This window comes from Ruditapes philippinarum, unplaced genomic scaffold, assembly GCF_026571515.1.
Source record: "Ruditapes philippinarum isolate M1 unplaced genomic scaffold, ASM2657151v2 ctg18693_1_1_1_1, whole genome shotgun sequence".
Classification (NCBI taxonomy): domain Eukaryota; kingdom Metazoa; phylum Mollusca; class Bivalvia; order Venerida; family Veneridae; genus Ruditapes; species Ruditapes philippinarum.
The window spans coordinates 1-20,732 of record NW_026859612.1 but is presented as its reverse complement, the minus strand read 5'-3'; the positions used below and the strand labels follow the sequence as shown (position 1 = coordinate 20,732).

At 34.1% G+C, this 20,732-nt stretch overlaps 1 protein-coding gene across 1 annotated transcript; it reads left to right on the top strand.

The window, feature by feature from the left end:
• Positions 1–5,571: 5,571 nt before the first annotated feature.
• LOC132757238 (protein white-like) lies at positions 5,572–19,894 on the top strand (the record flags this gene model as incomplete). The annotated part of the gene is made up of 13 exons (XM_060748451.1): positions 5,572–6,044; positions 11,952–12,097; positions 12,956–13,004; positions 13,419–13,608; positions 14,053–14,223; positions 14,995–15,161; positions 16,010–16,081; positions 16,611–16,713; positions 17,097–17,192; positions 18,075–18,103; positions 18,629–18,734; positions 19,295–19,426; positions 19,802–19,894. Coding segments are annotated over exons 1-13 (1,584 nt in total), but the record flags the coding sequence as incomplete, so codon positions are not given.
• Positions 19,895–20,732: the final 838 nt, after the last annotated feature.

Below are 20,732 nucleotides of genomic sequence, written 5' to 3'. Positions count from 1 at the left end.
ATATAAGAGGAGATGCGCATCTCGAAAAATCTCGACGGAACACTAAAGTGATTTGGCGTCCGACTTGAGGGTACGGTCGCTTATATGGGGCTTCCGGCGGCGACTTTAGATAAACACATAAACAAACAAACAAGATGGCATATCATCATAAATCATCATCATCACATCAGTATTTCCCGTTTGGCCGTTTAATACAGAGTTATGATCCATAATTTATTATCATTTATTGTTCATAGAAAAGCATTAATTCAACCCTATTCTTCAACAAATCTGCTGAATAATTTAAACAAAACTATGTGGGTACATCTTAATACCAAGCGGAGATGTGTATATTGACGGCACTTACCCGAAGTTAAGACCCCTGGTTGGCTTAATATTCAGTCAGATAACTTAAGTATTTCATGTCTTCAAATGTTAAATATATCTAATTTTAATTGTGTGGGAACCTTCAATACAAAAAGGGCATGTGCATTATCGCCGTGACCTTTGAGTGATATGGGCCCCTGATAATTTATGCTTTAACCGACTATTTCCCCGAGTCTTTATTCGGAAATGTATCCTGCAATTGTTTAATTTTCAATCAGTATATTGATGCTGTCGGCGGTAAACATTAATTCAGCGAATTTGCTTGCAAGATATTTGAATGACCTCGGTGTAATGTATAGCTTCGCAAGACCAATCATATTCTACAAGAAATGTTAAGTTTTCTTTAAGTTTATTTATTCAACTTCCTTCATGATTCTCATTTAAACCCTTTCCTTTATAGATATTACTGGTAAAAATAACTATATGAACCGCGCCATATTGAACCCTAGATGAGCCGTCAGTACTAAAGAACTCTGATATAATATAGGAATGAACGCATGTTTCTTTTTTTCGTGTTAAAATATCTGTAGAAACCCAAGGGATTAGTTGTACCCGACCCAACGTACCCGAGGGTTTCAGCATTGTTATGACAACGGAACAATCATTCGTTAACGCTATTCTAGCATAAAGCATGCATAAATCTAACACAATCCATACACAATCAAGCAACATCACTGATTTTCCTCGGATTGCACGGGAACGTCAGCGTTGTATGTGACCGTGACGTCATTTCCGTTTTAGTTAAGCAGCGTCCGGGCCACAATGTATTGACGCTGTGCCACGGGAAAACGTATATCAAAAGGTGTTTTAACAGCGCATGAGAGCGCTAGAATCTCCTTGTTAAAAAGACCTTTTTGGTCCTGTTAAAACACCCCGAAATCATGGTTTATAACGGCAGTTTTATGCTAGAATATAAAGTAATGAATAACAACATGGATTCCAAGAAGACTAAAAGCAAACTCACATTGCACAATACTAGCCGCAATTATAATACTGCTAATAAAGTTCACGAATTTTCATTGGTTTAGAGGCGGGATATATTTATAGGTTATTAACAGAGGTCTTGATGTGCCTTTATTCGATTTTGGCCCACTAAAAGAGCCCGAGGGCTAATACCGATCTTGTAGACCCATATCGCATTAAGGCACACCAGACCTGTTCTATAACCTTTTTATTGCATGTGCTCATTTATGTTTTGGTTTTCATTATAGAATTAAAAAAATCGTTTGAAAACATTGTTCAGCGACAATGTATAATTTATTTTAAAAAGCGAGGGACTTTTGACGTCGTCTAATGACGTTGACGTCATTTCCTCACAAACATTTGTTTTTAATATATTTTGGCCGTTATTTAACTGTTTGGAGATTGTTTTTCAAGTGTTTCTTCAATTTTGCCTTTTTTATCAAGATATATTTCAGTTAAACGTATTTTTTTCTTATAAAATTGTCAATCTTTCCGCGTTTTTTTTTAGCAACCCCGAAGTGGGAAAGTCGATATCGGCCAAACCGGAATCGGACCGATATCGATATTTGGCGCATCACGTCACCTGACCACAGTCATATTTACATGGACAAAACTCATATACGTTTAAATTCACATTTTTTTTCTTATTCTAAGTAGTGTGTTTGCCGTTGCGTATTTAATAGGTTATTACACAGGTCTAGTGTGTCTGAATGCAATATTGGCCAAGAAGAGGTATTGGCCCGAGGGCTTTAGCGTCTCGTAGGCCAATATAGAGGATATTACATGAGTGTCTTTCATATTGAATTTATTAAACGAGTTTGGATAAAAATAATAAATATGCGAGGCTCTGCCGAGCATTTTATTATTTTATTCATATCAACAGGTTTAAATTTTGGAGCCGATAAACCGAAAAAATTGGTTGTTATTTTGCCTTATAAGAACGCGGTAAAAATCAAGCGAACGTCCGCTAACGTTAAATGACGTCGACGTCAAAAAGATATTATACTAAGTTTATTGCATTTGTTACTATAAATAGTAACAAAAATGCTAAGGAAGTGTGCTGATATTGCCCAAAGAGTGCCGATATAAGCATGCATTTGAGCAAGTGTGCAGATATCGGCACACTTGCTAGTGTGCCAAAAATCCATATCATGACGTTCACGTCCAGGTTGACGTAAACAAGTTTTGACGTTGGAGCGCTTCAGATATAACTTATAGTTAACTTATCAGCATACACTACGCAACAGGATAGATAAAGATAAAATTTCTGCACATCTTTTATATGATTTTATAGAAATTTAATGAGCAGATATTTAAAATACAAATGTTTGTGGCGAACGGAAAATGTGAAGAAAATAGACACGATTTTGTTAGAAAACAGTATGGAGATAAAACATTAAACTTTGTTTAGAAGAATAAACATAATTGAGTGTCTACATATGCAATAAAAGGTTATGATACAGGGCAAGTGTGCCTGAAGGAAGATCATCGGCACACTTGGTCGCGCATTGGCCCTCGGCTAAAGCCCTCGGGACGTGCTCTTCATGTATACTGAAGGAAATAAAATATCTATCTACGTTAGCGGACGTTGCTTAATTTACCAGCGCTTATAAGGGAAAATAACGACAAGTTTTCGCTTTTTCGGCGGCAAAAGTTTACCTGCTGATAAACAAGAATATTACATTCGTGTCTTTTAACATTGAATTTATTAAACTCGTTGAATAAAATAATAAAATGCTCGGCAGAGCCTCGCAATTTATTATTTTATCAAACTCGTTTTTAATAAAGTTCAATATGAAAAAGACACTCATGTAATATCCTATATTTATTTGATGCTAACTAATGAAATACTGTTCTATCAATGAAATATATTCATATTATATTCAAGTCACAGTGTGGTGATATAGATTTGAGGGTGATATAAGCCACGCCCCACTCTGCGTACGTATTTATATAAGTCTGGATTCCCTAAACATGCATTAAAAATAACTGTTTAATTTCATTCTAAATGACATTATTCTCGATTCAAATGTCCGTAATTTTGTAAGATTGTTGACAATGAGACCGCAAAAAGAATATAAATAAATAAGGATTATTTTGCTTGCAGTGTTAACGTTTGCCGTCATATTGTTTACGCGCGCGTAGTCTCCGCGCTTCAGTAGTAAACGGTCTAAAAGCACTTTTCAAAAGGCACATAAAATAAAAAGAAAATGTGTTTTAGCTTTTGTCGTGAATATGAACTATATCTCACATCGAAGTGAGAAATGTTCATATTTTCACTCGCGCTACGCGCTTCGTGATACATATTTCATTTTTTTTCTCACTTCTCAGTGAAATATATTTCATATTCACATCAAAACAAACAAATATCCTCTATAAAATTCACTAAACACCGTCGTTTGAAAACTATCTAATCATAAAAGGCGAAAAAAAGTCTAAGACGCGAGCGTCGAAACGATAAAAGCGGCCCCGCCACAAAGACACGATCTGTTTAAACGAATTAACTATATTATTATTACTAGTGGAATAGATATGGAAAGTTCCATAGAGCGTCTGCAAGCAATTGGCACAGACTTGCAAAATCGTCTCAGGCAAAGAAGGTTCCTAGATGTCAAAAGATGTCATACTCTTTATTGAACCAAGATTCCTGAAAGTCTGCGGAAGTCAAAAGTCTGTCAGACCAAAAAAGGTTCATTGATGTCAAAAGGTCCTAATCTCTAATTAGATATCCTGAAAGTCAACGGGGGTCTCAGCTACTTCCCAAACAATCATATATGGTCTCATTGGTGTAAATATGGTCATAATTTGTACTGGAAACTAAGATTTAAGTCTGTGAGATTCCTTTAGACTGTCGCTGTATGGTGGGAAGAAATTTGAGGGTTCACAGAGGTAAAAGATCACTTCCAGTTGAAGTCTGATACTATGCCGTGCATTGTCACCAAAAATTTTTTGAAGGTTTCGAGAACGTAAGACGACTTGATAGCAATACCATTACGACAATGCGACAGTTCTATGAAGACAATACAATGCCGACGATACGATATTGCAACAAGTTAGTACGATGGCGATAATGCAATGGTGGTGAAAAGATATTGGTATCGTGATGTCGACATCACAATATCGATTTATTGCATTGTCGCCCTTGTACTATCGCACTGATATAACCACGATTGTCCTTATGATATTCCGTGTATCACATATTGAAAAATAAACTTGTGACATTTGTGATTCGCCTGTTTAAAAATTCTCAATTTTGCTTGTGACGTTTGTGATTGGCATTTTTACCCGATTTTGGTCAATCACATTCGTCACAAAAGTCATTTGTGACGAATGTGATCACATTCGTCACAAATTCATAAAAACTTGTGACGAATGTGATTTGTGACACATGTGGCCTAACATAGCATATAAGGCCGAGCAGGTATACTGTAGATCAAGCAATCATTTTACACCTATATAAATCGCCCATCGTCTATTTTTACCAAAAATGGTGTGCATGGCCTTTGTTAACTAGACCTTTAAATTTTTGTTAAATTAATATAGTGTGTAATCCAGGCATTGTTGCTTTGTTTTAAATTTCTCATTTTTCTTGTTTTCTTTATTTTTATTATTCTTTTGAGAGCAAGCAAGTTTCTCAATGATTTTATAAGTCATTTTGCTGAGCAAACTTCAAGTGCCTCGGAACAAACATAAGGGCCAGAAAAGATAACATATCAATATATGAGCCGCGTCATGACAAAACCAACATAATTGGTTTGCAGCCAGCATGGATCCAGATCAGCCTGTGCATCCGCGCAGTCTGATCAGGATCCATGCTGTTCGCTTACCAGTAGAGACACTGATAGCGAACAGCATGGATCCTGATCAGACTGCGCGGATGCGAAGGCTGGTCTGGATCCATGCTGGACGCAAACACACTATGTTTGTTTTGTCGTGACGCGGCTCATATATATTTAAAAAAAAAAGAACGCTGGTAAGATTGAAATGTTTACATACGTGAAGGATATAAAAATCGAACTTGGCAGAAGATAAGGAAGTTAAAATGTGTGTCGATATTAACTTACGTTGGGTTAAAAGAGAGGACGGATTTTTCCAATAATCTCCATTATTGTTGCGCGCGTTTCAAGCGTCTGCCAAGCACAGATCTTTCTATTTATGAAGCTTACCCCGATCAAGCTTTTTGTTCTATAGGCTTAATTCACGGTAGCAAATACAGCATTATATTTGAAAATCGGTCATAAACATTTAAGACTGTAGGTACTAGGGTATATATTAATAGTAACTAACAAATACAATGATCAAGATGGTTTGAAAGAAAAGTGTAGATTTTATCGTTATATGTGATTGTCTGTCGAGATTAATTCAACAAAATTATCATGGATCTGTTATGTCTTTGATTAAATCGACAATTCTTTAAAACGTAGATCTTGAATTTATCTCTGTGCATTACACTGGCCAATCTCGCGGAAATATTTATAGTATAGTATGTCTACAACAAAGCAGGATAGTGCCGTGTTTATAATGGACGATGTTCAAGTAATTGATGATAAACAAAATGAGAAAGGTATGAACTGGGGTAAAGGACAGGACCTGATTAAAAACGGATATGGAACCAGTGTTGAAATGGGACATCCACATAAGGGTCATGACGTTCGTTCTCCACATTTTGCCCAACCACTTGGTAAAAAGCACGATAAAAATGTGATAGTTCCAACGTAAGTTTTGTTTTACTGCAAATGAGCTGTGTTTTATTAAACTCATTAACCGAACGGTAAATTTTATTCAATTTTGCATACAGGTGGCCTTTAAGGAATAGAACTGACCTATGTCGTCATTTTTACAGTTCCTTTTGTTATAGACCTAGTGCCAATTAGGGTGGCCCCACAAAGATAACGCAGCAATCGGAACATCTTTACTTTTATTCATAATACGAAAACAGGCGAGAATATGCAGTTGATAGCGCAACTGCAAATCTTTTTATGTATTGATGTGATGGTCAAAGATAAAAAAAGAAACTAAAACTATTTTGACAGTTAAATTATGCTTGAAAATTACCCTACAGTATATTTTAACATGACAAACGGCCTATAATACAAATTATTGACTTATTTCACGTTTACCTTAAAACATGTTAAAGATAGCGATATTTTATGGGAGCAGACGTTTACAAATAATACCCGTGTAGCTTACATGTTAAAAATAGACAAAAAGTTTATAACCTAGGACGGTTATCGACTTAAAAGGCATGGCGTTTATTGCAAACAAGTACGTACGGTAGTAATGGGATAGTTTGTTTGTTTCATTATTTTACGCCTATTCCAAACAGTATTTCAGTCATATAGGCGGGTAGTTTCCTAACCAGCGTTCCTGGAGAGTTACACCAGTACTAGACTACCTTCCTCCGCGCTAAACAGTACTGGGATAAGCTATTATTAATAGCTTATCCCAGTACTACCGTACTTGTTTGCAATAAACGTAGTATTAAGTAATAGTTATAGTTCAGATTGTAAAAAATATGGAATTTATTCAGCTATGCCGTTTATTTGATATCCAGTACAACATTCGTATAAATTATATGCAAACCTTAGTCCTTGTCATTTATCGCCATCTCTTCGTTTCTCCCACTTTATAAAGAGGAAAAAGAAAATGACCAGTTATATAAATGGTTATTAGAAAAGAGACCGCCTGACAACAAAGACCGTTTTCATTTTACTTGAGCGGCCTTTGGCTAGAGTGTTGCGCATGATATTTCAACATTTTTCATTCGTCTTTGTAGACTTAATTTTTTACCCGTTTCACTTGAATGTTCTTTCTAGAGAGGATCAGCATTTTCCTCTTTGTACCCCATGGTACCGAAACTGTTTAGACAGTATTGACATTTAATTTTTGTCTTGACTCGTCTTTGTTAGGAGGGTTGAACTCTCACAAAAAAGAAAAAAAAACAAAACAAAACAGCAGCAGAAGCAACAACAACAGTTACAGGAAAAACAACAACACAAAAACAACAACAACATAGACCCAAAGGTCCGTAACTCATTCCGAATCAATGGCAGGAAATGTTATTTTTACGCCTTCCTCAGGACTTATATAATGGTGGTTCTATTTGCTTCATGCAATTTACGGTAAGAGAAAGATCAATATACCGCGTTGGATCTATATTCGGCCACCGATCGCGTGTACCCATTTCAATTAAGAAGTACCCGTTACAGCTATAGAGTTTAAAAAATAAGACGGTTTATGTACCTTAGGGTATAAAGTGGGACGTATTAAATCTATATTTCTTTTCTTCTAAATTGTGCTTTGTAATATAGTTTTTAAATAGAAATATTAGGTTACAGTATGCAGATCATGTCATGCCGGGAAACAGTATCGTTTTGTTATTTATAAAACATATCTCGGACCACTGATTCGTGTAGTATAAAAACTTCGGGTAGGACCTGGTGATAAACCAAGTTAAGAATAAAAAAGTCAGCTTTAAGTGAACGTAATTTAAGGGTGATATTGGTCTATTTGCTTGCTATAGGATATGATATGTTATTTAAAATGGAATATTATTTTTATTGATTGATATGACACTAAACGTGATATTTTAGTAAATTTAAAAGGAATATACTAGTAGTTTATATATACATTGCGGATGTTATTATATAGACTGAACAATAAGTGCAATCTGGTTTAACACATTCGTGAAGCTTCAATGAAGATCTCAAATTGATTTTTTAATGAATAAAAATTTCTGTCGACGCTTTGGTGAAGAAACTAATAAGTCTAATATTTAATTTCACGCTCTTTGGTATATTGACTTACACATCCTTGTGTTTTTCTTGCTGTATTTAAATAGACTTGCTATTCTGGAATTGTCTGAATACTCTGTTATATAGTGAATATAACAATGACCGAAATAAGGAGTGATAGCGCAGTGTTTGTGATGGACGATAATAACGTGGTCGTTGATAAAAATGATGCAGATGGCTTTAAACATATCACAGTGGATGAAAAATATCAGATCGGGAATGACATTAATGCATACGGGAAAGAACACCCGTACAAACACAATCATGGTGTTCGTGCTCCCCATTTTGTAGAGCCACTAGGTAAAAAGCATGGGAAAAACGTGATAACCCCTCGGTAAGTTATTAGTTAATAAAAACTCGACATAGTTACTTATATACAAAAGGAGATATTGAAATTGTGTACGGTAACTATCTATTCTAATTTCTTTCAAAAATTGTATGCAAAATTTAAGGCTTTTCACGTTGTTTAATCTAAACGTAAAAAAATAGAAAGATATGTGTCTGATGGACGCTTGAATCACGCGCAACATTCAGCTTGTTGCAAGAAATGAAGGAACTAAAATGCATTTTTGAATTCGAATAAAGTTCTTCCGTGTTTTACTGGGCATACGATCGACGCTGATTGCTGAGTAATTAAAGAAAAAGGTATAACCAATTCATTTTGTCAAAATAAACATAATCAGGCAGTGTGTAGAATAAAGAATAGCATCCACCTGAGCGGATAGTAACGTTGTCCCCCCCCCCACACCCATCCCCCCAGTACCACACCCTCCATAAAAACAGTAAAAGATTTCAAGTACAAATGTTTATTTTATACTTATTAAAATAATATTGATGTAATTAAATGCGTATTTTCATTTTCCATATTTTCACTGTTAATTTTATTTTTCACGAAGTGAAGCATATTTTAGGTATTTGCTCTGCATGGTGTCTTGTCGGACAACTTTCATCTAAATTCAGCTAATACACACAATTAAAAGATAATTCTTTCAAATCATAAGGTTTAAAACATAAAATGTATATAATAAACAGAAACTTCAAGTTTATTTCTATTGATACAGGATGTTTTTCATATCCCTTGATGAAAATATAAAAAAAAACTTGAATATCCTCTGTTTCATAAACAAGTTTATGAGGGAAGTAACTTTTGCAACGGGATAGTAGAATGCGTTGCTTGAATTAACTCCCTTATAAGTTAAAACTACTTGATATAAATAGGTTCCCTTGGCATGGCATTGTACACTTTATTACAAAGGGTCAACACTTTACATGATATCAAAGGATAATGTAATGTATTTATTATGATTTAAATATAAATAAAAGAAGGAAAAAACTTGATTTTTAAGGAGAAATATTTATAATTATTTAAAAAAAATTTTGGCCGTTCTCTTCACTCTGATACAAATTACAAGTCAGTTATATGGTACTTTTCGTTCTTCACTTGTAATGCATTTTAGTTTAATCTTTCAACGTTTACCTCTTAAGGGAAGTGTTGGCCTAGTGGTTAAGGTGTCGGCCACTCAACCCAGTGATCATGGGCTCGAGTCCTAAACGGGTATTTACCATGTTTCTTCATATGACATCAATACTAATTAATTGGTTCCAGGAGGCGAACCAAAAGTGATTGATATAAGTTACAAGAACACGTTTCGCAATCGAACTTAAATTAATATGTTTAAACAGTTACTTCTTACAGTGTCTAACATTACTTTTGGTAATTGTGTGCCTGCACTGGTCGAGCACATCGTCAACATGAACTATAATAACGTTACTTTGAAGATATTTACGAAGATGTTGAATAAAAAATCTTAAAAAATCTTATCATAGCTTATCGATCTGCGAGAGAAAACTAATATAATTGACAGCTTGTCGAGCGCACCTGCGTACTTTCGTATTTTACATGACCGTATCAAAACCAATATTTTTCTTTTCGCATCACCTTACATGATATACTGTATACACTATAGCTTATAACATAATGAACACATACAAAACATTGATTTTTGAGCCAGAGGCTATGAGCCAGGGTTATAAGGTAGGACGCTTGTCATTTCTGGTGTGGTATAGAAAAACAACACATCTCTGTCTCTGGTAAACTTACTTAAATCACACTCGCTCACTGTTGTAACAGTTTAATATACACTGAACTGATGTCAAGTGAATATATTCTCATATGAAATGTAAAATATTCACGATATTTCCTATATATAAAGCTTTCTGGGGAATTATTGGACGTGTTAACGTTCATTTACGACTACGGAAAACTAGTCTTTATATGTGTGGATAATTGTGCGTGGGATTTATTATAAGGAGTAAGGTTTTGCTGGAATATATATAATTCAAATTTTGATATTATTTAATACAATGTGAAGTGTTACGGAAATGAATGATAATTTATGTGATGATTATGAATAAAGTGTAGTGCTGTAGTGTTTTCAAAGATTGAATGATTAATACTTGATAATGAGTCGCTTCTTTATTCTATTATTATTGTAAAAATCAAAGAGAGGAATATATTAAATTAGATATGTACAATACTCATCATACTGTGCAAGTCACTGCTGAATTCGCAGAATTATCAGATATTGGCGTCAAAAATGACGAAACGAAAACGTCGTTGCTTTGGTAATATTTATAATTTATATTAAAATATATGTGTACATGTATATATACATGAATGTTATGTGTTGCGTTTATATTGGTTTCCCGAAGTGTTCTAAATAAAAGAGTAACATCTGTTTTAATCAGTAATTTTTAAAGTATTAAACATTTTCTTTTTTCTACAAGACAAAAGTCCGTGTATCTATGGAAAGCCTTTATCGTCTTATTTTATTGAATAATTATGTTGTAAAATTCAACGCGTTTTAATAGTGGACAACACGGCACTGACGTAATATCATAATACTAATTAAAAGATAACGCATATTCTAACATCTTAATTAAAATTGTGTGACTTGAATATTAATTAAGTGAATTATTTTCTTATCCTAGGTAAAATACATGATCTTTATGTGACAGTTAACTAAATAAAATAAGGTCATACTTTATTTCCGATGTGTATACTATAGCTTTGATAGTTAATTCACTTAACTACGACAGCTGTCATTTAGAAATGTAAAATTTTATAAAAAAACGTATATACCGCCTCCGTGGTCGAGGGGTTAGAGTCGATTACTTCTAATTCAGGTACCTCTCTGTCGTGGGTTCGATGCTTTGGTAGTTGAGCGCGGAGGAAGGTAGTCTAGTACTGGTGTAACTCTCCAGGAACGCTGGTTAGGAAACTACCCGCCTATATGACTGAAATACCGTTGGAAAAAGGCCTAAAATAAACAAACAAACAAACAAACAAACAAACAGTTAACGTATACACTGTTGTCATGTTTAATTTATGTGCCTCCTACATGAGTATCTCCCTTGCATGATGCCCTTTAATACTAAAGTAACATTTTTATCAATATTTTTCTTACAGATTCCCTACAAAATATTGAATGGGAGTAAATGTGCTTTCCGCAACTAGGAAACATTTTCTTTATATTCAACACATTGTCTGAACTGTTTTTCTAATAAATTCAGTTGAAGGTTTTGTGCTCAAAGTACTTTTTGTGTATCTAATGCGGTTACTCCCTTCCCTTGATGATATTCCCTTTTTTGATAATCAACAGCACCCAAGGCAATCTGAGTGAGTCTATGGAGGCTTGACTGGGCTTATTGGGATAAATCTTGTTAACTAGTTTGACATTTTGCCTTTCTGTTAGGGGATATAAAGATTTTAAAGACATCCTTTTTTCTTAAGCAACTTAAGTTTAATATAACCAGTTATAATTGCAGGCACGATGCTTCCCACAGTTTGGTGGATTCCATGGAAACGGTGACGTTATCCTGGGAGAACGTTAACGTAGAAGTCAAACCAAAGAACAGACCGTGCTGTAGAGGACCAGACCCTAGCGTAGTTCAGAAACGAGTTCTCAGAGATGGTAAATAAATTCATCATACACATTCTAGTTTTAAAGTTCCGCAATAATAAGTTAAAAGGGAAGATTTGTTATTGGACAGAACAAGTTTAAATCGTACAAAATTGAATCACATATACACCTGTAACGTTACATTGTCTGTGATTCTCGGAAGGGAGATAATTATGTTAGGCATTCTCACACCTGTGGAATATATGAGCCGCATCACGACAAAACCAACATAATAGGTTTGCGACCAGCATGGATCCAGACCAGCTTGCGCATCTGCGCAGTCTGATCAGGATCAATGCTGTTTGCTTACAGACCCTATAACAATTAAAGAAACTGCTGGCGAACAGCATGGATCCTGATCAGACTGCGCGGATGCGCAAGCTGGTCTGGATCCATGCTAATCGCAAACCCACTATGTTGGTTTTGTCGTGACACAGCTCATATATAAATTTGTCGTACAGCACTTTGTTTTGGCGTTTGTGATCCGGTGTTGCAGAGAACTACGGTTGTTAACGTTTAACAGAAATGTTTAGAAACATATAAGACATAATTATTGTTATAAGTAATATTTTAATAAATTGTAACAACGGAAAAACAAACATCTGTACAACATTCTGCAACATCTATAATCATTATGGATATAAATATGATGATAGAACGTAAATGCAATTTTTAATCCCGACAAGTAAGCCTAACGTTTATGTAACATGATTTAACAAAATTACACGGCATTATGTGCTTTAAACCGCTATATACTCGTAAACATTTGCTGCTGATTGTTTTGTGTCTTTTCACTTAAAACCATGTATTTGTTACCATTTAATTGAAAGAATATGAGCAGATTGCTATCATTTTTTTACTATTTTCAAGTGTATGGACATGTGAAGCCTGGCACACTTTTGGCAATTATGGGGGCAAGGTAAGAAACGATTCGCTTAAACAAGGCCAGTCATCATATCTTTACTGTTTGTCGACTTATTTTGTATTTCCATAAAAATAGCCATATAACTGAAACATGGAAAGTGTCATTAATGGAAGCTGGACCAGTCCATGTAAGAAATTCAGCAGATGAATGGTTAAACTCTCTTAGAATGATACTGTTAACCCTTTTCTAATGGTACTGTAACTGTAACCCGTATCAAAGTAAGCAGCCGTACTTCATAAAATGACATTTTCAAATATCATTTAACGTTGTCGTGATAACATCAATTTTCATAACAACCTTTTATTTTCAAGATGACACAATTTTCTTTTTCATAATACTTTTCCCTTCAAAATATCTGTTTTGAAAAGTATTTTATCATTTAAAATACCTACATTTTTTCAATAATAGTGGCTCAGGAAAGACAACTCTGCTTAATACTCTGACGTCACGAATTAACAGTGAATCGTTAAGCGCAGCCGGAGATATTAAGGTCAACGGTATTGATGTAGGCACGGGAATTCGGAATATCTCTGCTTACGTTCAACAAGACGATCTATTTATAGCTACTATGACAGTGAGAGAGCACCTTACATTCAGGGTAAATAAATGTAGTTTTCCTAGATAATCTCCCTTTAGGGATTTTTATTTTAAAGTAAACAATAAAATTAATGTTTATTTGTATATAAACCTAAATTACGAAACAAAGCATACACGAACGCTTTAAAAACATCGCATCTTTAACACTTATTTTTATATAAGACGTATGCATATGGAAATTCATCATTTATGTAAAACCTAAGTCTGACAGTTTGAAAGTACCATAGGAAAAAGTACTTAAGCACAGCCACTCATTGTATCGTAGGTACTGATACGAGAATACGTGAGATTAAACAAGTTTTATTCATACCACTCCAAGTCAGCGAGAATATTTTGTTTTCCTACACAAATACAAGTAGGACGAATGGTTTAATGCGTCACCTAGAAACTCAAGTGTTACTGTATTCTTTTTAAACGCTTTATTTTCATTGTGATGCATTTGCAGGCGTTGTTGAGAATGGAACAGGAAGTTTCCAGGGCGAGGAGATTAGAGCGTGTTGACGAGGTCATACAAGAACTCGGTCTACAGAAGTGTCAAGACAATATCATCGGAAATCCTGGTAGAATCAAGGGAATATCTGGTGGGGAAATGCGTAGACTTTCTTTTGCGTCGGAGGTATAAAGCTACACTTAATACATTGTATATATCTGTTTTTTTCAAGTGTTAAAATTTCAAATGTTTATATTTCTGTAATTACATGATGAGACAACAACAGTGTATATTAAAATCTGGGATAGAAAAAAACTTGTAAATACGGCTTACCGTTTTTAAAGAACACAATTTCACTTCCAGTTTCGTCATTTACACTAAGAACTAAGGATATGATTGGTCTGCACTATCCGACTGGACTGTATCATAAATTTTATCATTTTCCTTACAACAATTCAAAAATTGGAATCAGTCCATTCTTGAAGTAAATCTCTAAATAAGTTATAGAAAGAGTATCGAAACACGAGGCTATCTGATTTGAATCTTTTGTATCATAGTCAAACATACAAACACGTATCCTGTTGTCACATCATGAATCCCCAGAAAAAAGGAACCAAATGAACGAGCATCTGAATATAATATTTCAACAGCTTTCCCTTACTCTGCCGCCACAATAAATAAACCCAGCAAAAATGAGCCAATCAATGGGCATGACCTGTAGTGCGGATAGCTAGTGAATGCAATGTGCATGTATATGTATACGATTTAACTTTAGAAAGGTCCCCAAACTATGATACAAATGTTCTATACTAATTTGTTTCGTTTGTTCTTCTTTTGATTCTACTTAGTATTCGTTTGTTTTAACCTTTGAATGTTGAAAACAGAACTAGGTCAGCATCATTCTGTAGTTGAAATATAGTTTCCTTCATTTAAATAAACTTCTACTTTAATCTTCAGATATTGACCAATCCACCGCTGTTGTTCTGTGACGAACCAACTTCCGGTCTTGATTCATTCATGGCGGAAAATATCGTTCAATTATTGAAAGCAATGGCGGATAAAGATAAAACAGTGATTTGTACAATTCACCAACCTTCATCTGAGGTGTTCGCATTGTTTCATCAGTAAGTACATATGTACTGATGTTGTTTCATTTATCGACTTTCATAGTTGATAAATTTTTTTAACACATTTACCGACGTTCTCGAACACGTGCTTCTGTACTTTCGTATGCAGTCATGATCTTTAAATGTTTGCAACATATTTTCCCGATTGATTGTTTAAATATATAAATATATAAATATATAAACAATATGCATGTACACTTGAAGGAAAATGACTTATGGATATCACGCATATTGTACTATAATTGAGACGTGTTTGTTCAGTCTGAAATGATTATACAACAAAGCTATACGATCAAATATTTTTGATTCCTTGCACGATTCGGGTGATTTATAATTCAAAACAGAAAATGTTGACTACTAGGCCTTGTACCGGCGCTGTTCGTTTCATTATGATTCAAAAGAAGGTTTTTACATTGTATTTTTCAAAAATAATAAAAGAAAAAAGTACTAAAATAATAGGTGCAAAGGTATCATGAAACGTTTTTTAGTTATCTCCATAAAAAAATTTGGGTGATTTAATATTCCCTTTATCAAGTTTAAACCGACAAGATACATGCTGGCAACCCGTCAAACTTGAATTTATGCTAAAGACCTAAAATGATAAAAACAGTTCAGAAAAGAAATTGCAAGCTGTTGTAGAAAGCAAATAATTCAAAAGGGTTACAAAACGTCCCTTTCATTCCCTTGAAAACTTTTTTCGGAAAAGATGTTTTGTTTGTTTAATTAAATTTTTATGTAAATTTTATAATTTTGGGAATGGAATTTTTAAAAAATTTAGCAGGTTAGGGTAACTATGGAAGGGAAATGTTATAGTTTAAATTTATGTAAATTTATTCTATTTCCAGCGTTCTTCTGATGGCGGAAGGCAGAGTTGCGTTCCTTGGAGACTCGGCTGGGGCGCTCAACTTCTTCAAAGAGTAAGTTGAAATTCTATTTTTCATGAAGGAATTAACTCGTTATTTACATTCTTCGTTACTTTTTTTCTTTAAATAATGTATTAAATTGTAATGTATATTAAAAAGCCTTTAAGGAAAGGGGAGACCACTCGTGATTATTTTAGTGATTATAAACTTGTTTATGCCGAATAAAATCTTGAATACAGCAGTAGACGCGGTTTATTTGAATGTGATTACGAAAACTTTGATATTTATTTCAAGGTAATTGGCATCTGTAAAAGTAAGTACTGGTTAAAGAATAAAGATACGACCTTTTAAAGACTATGCTCATTAGTATCTCATTACTGGTACAGAAACCATGGGTAGTTATTCACGAAAGCCGGTCAGATGGACCAACCGCCGAGACATGACCGGAAATGTGTTAAAATCAGCGTTAACATTAACCTGTACAGTTATACATGTATTTAAAGTATATATGTAAGAATGAAACTATTTTATGATGATTCATGTTTTACGCTACTATATTTTGTTGTTGTTCGTTTTACAACAGAGCTGGCTATCCTTGTCCAGTGAACTACAACCCGGCTGACTTCTATATTATGACGATGGCAGTGGTACCAGGCAACGAAACAGAATGTAAACAAAAAATTGAGGTAAACACGCATTGTGATGAGATGTACCCTTCAAGTCATAGAGCTTATAATGTTATTACTTTTTTGTCGTTTGCAAAACAAAAATAAATGATTGAGAAAAAAATGAAGGTGTAATTCCTGTTCGGCAATATCCGCCATTGTCGTAAAATGATTACGCGTGTCGGAAGAACTTAATTTTGTAACATATTTACATTTGCTGTTCGTACTTACTACAGTGAATTTGGTCAAAGAGCAACAGAAGAAAAGCACTAGGGAAAGAAAACATGGACTGTTTAGATGCAAGATGCATGGCAGTAACAAACTTTATAATTATTTTCACGAAACATATTTTATACAATTGCTTGGCTGTTATTGTCATACATTATACGATTTTGTCATTTCAGGCAATTTGTGACAAATTCGATGGTACACCCAATGCCAAATCAGTACTTGCTGAGAACAAACGTGTTGCCGAGAACCCCAAACGTACAGGGATCATAGTGAGTATATGCGTTAATTCAAACTCAAAGACAATAGAACATATTGTACAGTGTGCTGTACAATAATGTGGGTTTTATGTGTTATTTACGCATGCATGAATGCAAGTTAATGAACCATTCAATCATGCGTGCAAGTTCATGGATTATTGGCGCATGCGTGCAAGTTCATGGAACATTGGCGCATGCGTGCAAGTTCATGGAACATTGGCACATGGTGCAAGTTCATGGAACATTGGCGCATGCGTGCAAGTTCATGGAACATTGGCACATGCGTCCATTCGCACATTTATGCAAGTTCAATGAACATTAATTAGCGGATGCGTCGTGCAAGTTCAAGGAACATTGGTATATACTACAGAGCAATTATTAATTGACTAGTTTAATCGCAATACCATGTTTTTACACATTGACACTGGGCATGAACTGTTTACTTTTGTAGAATTCAAATTTCTTTTATTTTCGTTCAAATTATTTACACACAAGACGATTTATTAAAAATGTTTTTATTTACCTTTGACATTATCTCTCAGGATCAATTCTGTACTGACTTTTTAATTGGATACTCATCTTTTCTTTTCCATGTAGCTGGCATTTAACAGTGACTCTAATCAGTAGGAATGTTTATAACTTGCTATTTGTTAAATCTAATATTATGTTCGTGTCATATAAACACAAATGTTTGCGTGCCAAATGTATGCCATTGACTCAATATGTTAAAACCATAAAACACATTTTGTTGTTGATGAAAACTAATATCTCGCAGTTAAAATTGGTTGGGAAAAATGTATTATACAGAACTTAGTATCTTGGGATTAAACATGTCTATTTGATTCTTTTGTTGCATTTTTTCTATTTTTAAACATATCATTTATTCTATTTTAGTACGAGGAAGCATTTAGCAACACATCTAGGTAAATAATAATCTTTTTAGCCAAAAAGATTTCTATTAATTTTGTAGTTTAAAAATAAATATTATTTTAAACGCTGGCTAGTGTTTTGTATTTATAATTAATTAAATTGCACATATTTTACACATACTTCTTACGCCTTACTAAATGACCAGAAGCGTTGTCTTCTATATTTTATAAAATATTTGATGTCTTTTACGAAATATTATAAGATTTTTTTTCAATATCGTTATGTACGGTTGTACATATATTTTGACGTGACGTCTTTTGCATTATATGAGCAATGTAAGCTTTACATTTCAAGTGCGTCAATGACAAAGTGTTAGCCTACTTTTTATGTAAACAGTTCAAATTTTCGGTATGTGATAAATAGACTATTATATTCGTGTAGGTTTATTACTAAATTTTATTGAACTTGTCGACTAACATAATATACAATGATCGCAAAATGCTCGCATGATATAATTTTATTCAACTGGTTCAATAAATTTAGTAATGACCTGACGCTCATGCAATATCTTCTTAAAGGTACGAAGCATCCTGGGTACGTCAATTTGCTGCCGTGTTTGAAAGGTCCTGGAAAACCACAGTCAGGGAGCCAATGGTAGCTCGAGTTCGATTTGTACAGACAGTAGTGAGTTTTATCTATACTTAGCCTAGAAATCTGATGTTTCATACCTTCATTTAAAGATTTATATATATACACGAAATCCCCTGACAAATGTAATATGATCCTGTTTTATTTTGTTTTGTGTATTTATTTTTACTTCTACGATAAAAGAATTAAAAACTGATGATATCGCGATCAGAGCTTTTGAAAATTCTACGATGTCAGTTTTTCCGATCAGTTAGGCAATATACGTGCATTTCTTAAAGTTGACAGATTTAAAGACAGATCTTATTGAAACTGTAGATGAATACAAAAATTGATCTAGAGCTTCAAATTCATATTTTGGTTAAACAATGGTTTATTTTGCGAATATCCAGATACGCTTCTTAATAATTTTCTGTTTTGATGCCTCCAAAAGTTTACAACGGACGGATATAAAAATTGAAGCTAGACATGTCTATATGGATATTCGGCAAGGTAACCTTAAACCGATTTATATCTTGCTGTAGGACGCAAAATAATGGCAAACGTGCGCAATACTTGAAACTACATCCGATTATAAATATGATATAATTTTATTTCAGTTATTATCAATAGTCCTCGGACTGATCTACCTGCAGTTAGACGTGGACCAGAGGGGTGTTATGGACATAAATGGTGTTCTCTTTCTCATGATTACAAATATGACTTTCACAAACGTGTTTGGCGTACTAAATGTAAGTTATGTATTTATATCGTTGAAGATGAGTGTCATTGTTTACGTAACACTTACGTTCAGTGACTTCTTCAAAATAACTTAAAGAAATACTTTTTGTAAGATTGCTTTCAAGGGGACACTGCTCTTGCTCGGAGTGAAATCCATAATGAGGGAAACGCCTATTTATTTACGGTATTGAATCACTTTTTATGAGGATGAACCACGAAAACAGCATATTTCGACCATGTTGTACCTGTTTATCTAATTATTATTATCAGTATCCTGAATTGTTGTAGTTACTTATCTAAGATATATTGTAAAGTTAGTGAAATTTTAATGCAGTCGTTTCCGCTTATCTATGATATATTGTAACGTTAGTGAAAATTTATTGCAGTCGTTTCCGCTGGAGACGCCAATATTTTTACGAGAATACGGTGTTGGACTTTACAGAGTGGACGTTTATTTCCTTAGCAAATGCCTTGCCGAGGTGAGTTAACTTTTTTTTTAAAAAAAATGGACAGACTTATTTTGTTATGTACAAAACTAAAGTATTGAGTTTTCAAAATCGTTATTTAACCTTACCAGATATATGATGAATTCAAAGCCGTTGTTTCTTTGAGCAACTCATTGCTGAGAACTGGTTGGTTACAGGAACGAATTCAAGAGTATTCAAACAAGCTAAACATCTTTCATTACAATGAAACTAAAATAGTTTAGTATAAACTAATTTTAAATATAATCCGTGCGGAAATGTGACTTCATTGGCAGCTTATAAGGTTGCATAAGTAGTGAAGGGGGGCACTATGGGGCGAAACTTATGGGGCAGGAAACTTATGGGGCAGGAACATTATGGGCTGAAACATTATAGGCTGGAACATTATGGGGCAGGAACATTATAGGCTGGAACATTATAGGCTGGAGAGGGAACATTATAGGCTGGAACATCATAGGTCTTTAATAAATAGGGAAACGTACGGCACGTATGGGCCTTTAATAAATGGATAGGGTACACTTAAACTCTCTTACAGGTTTACCGTATAATGCGAGTATAGTGTTCTAAAAATAGCCCTATTTTAACCTGTGCTGTCATGTATAATATATTGATCGTGTGTACTACACTTCCAAGTAAACAAATTTAAATTCCAGGAATCGTGTACATACATGAGTTGTACTTTCAATACCGTATATAAACTTAAAGGGTTGACAATATATGAAAGATATATTCTTTCGGGAAGAATTGTGTTGGTTCTAAAAAGAACCTTTTTTTTATTTTTTTTATTTTATTATTTTTTTATATTTTATTTTTTTTTAAACTTCACTAGCTA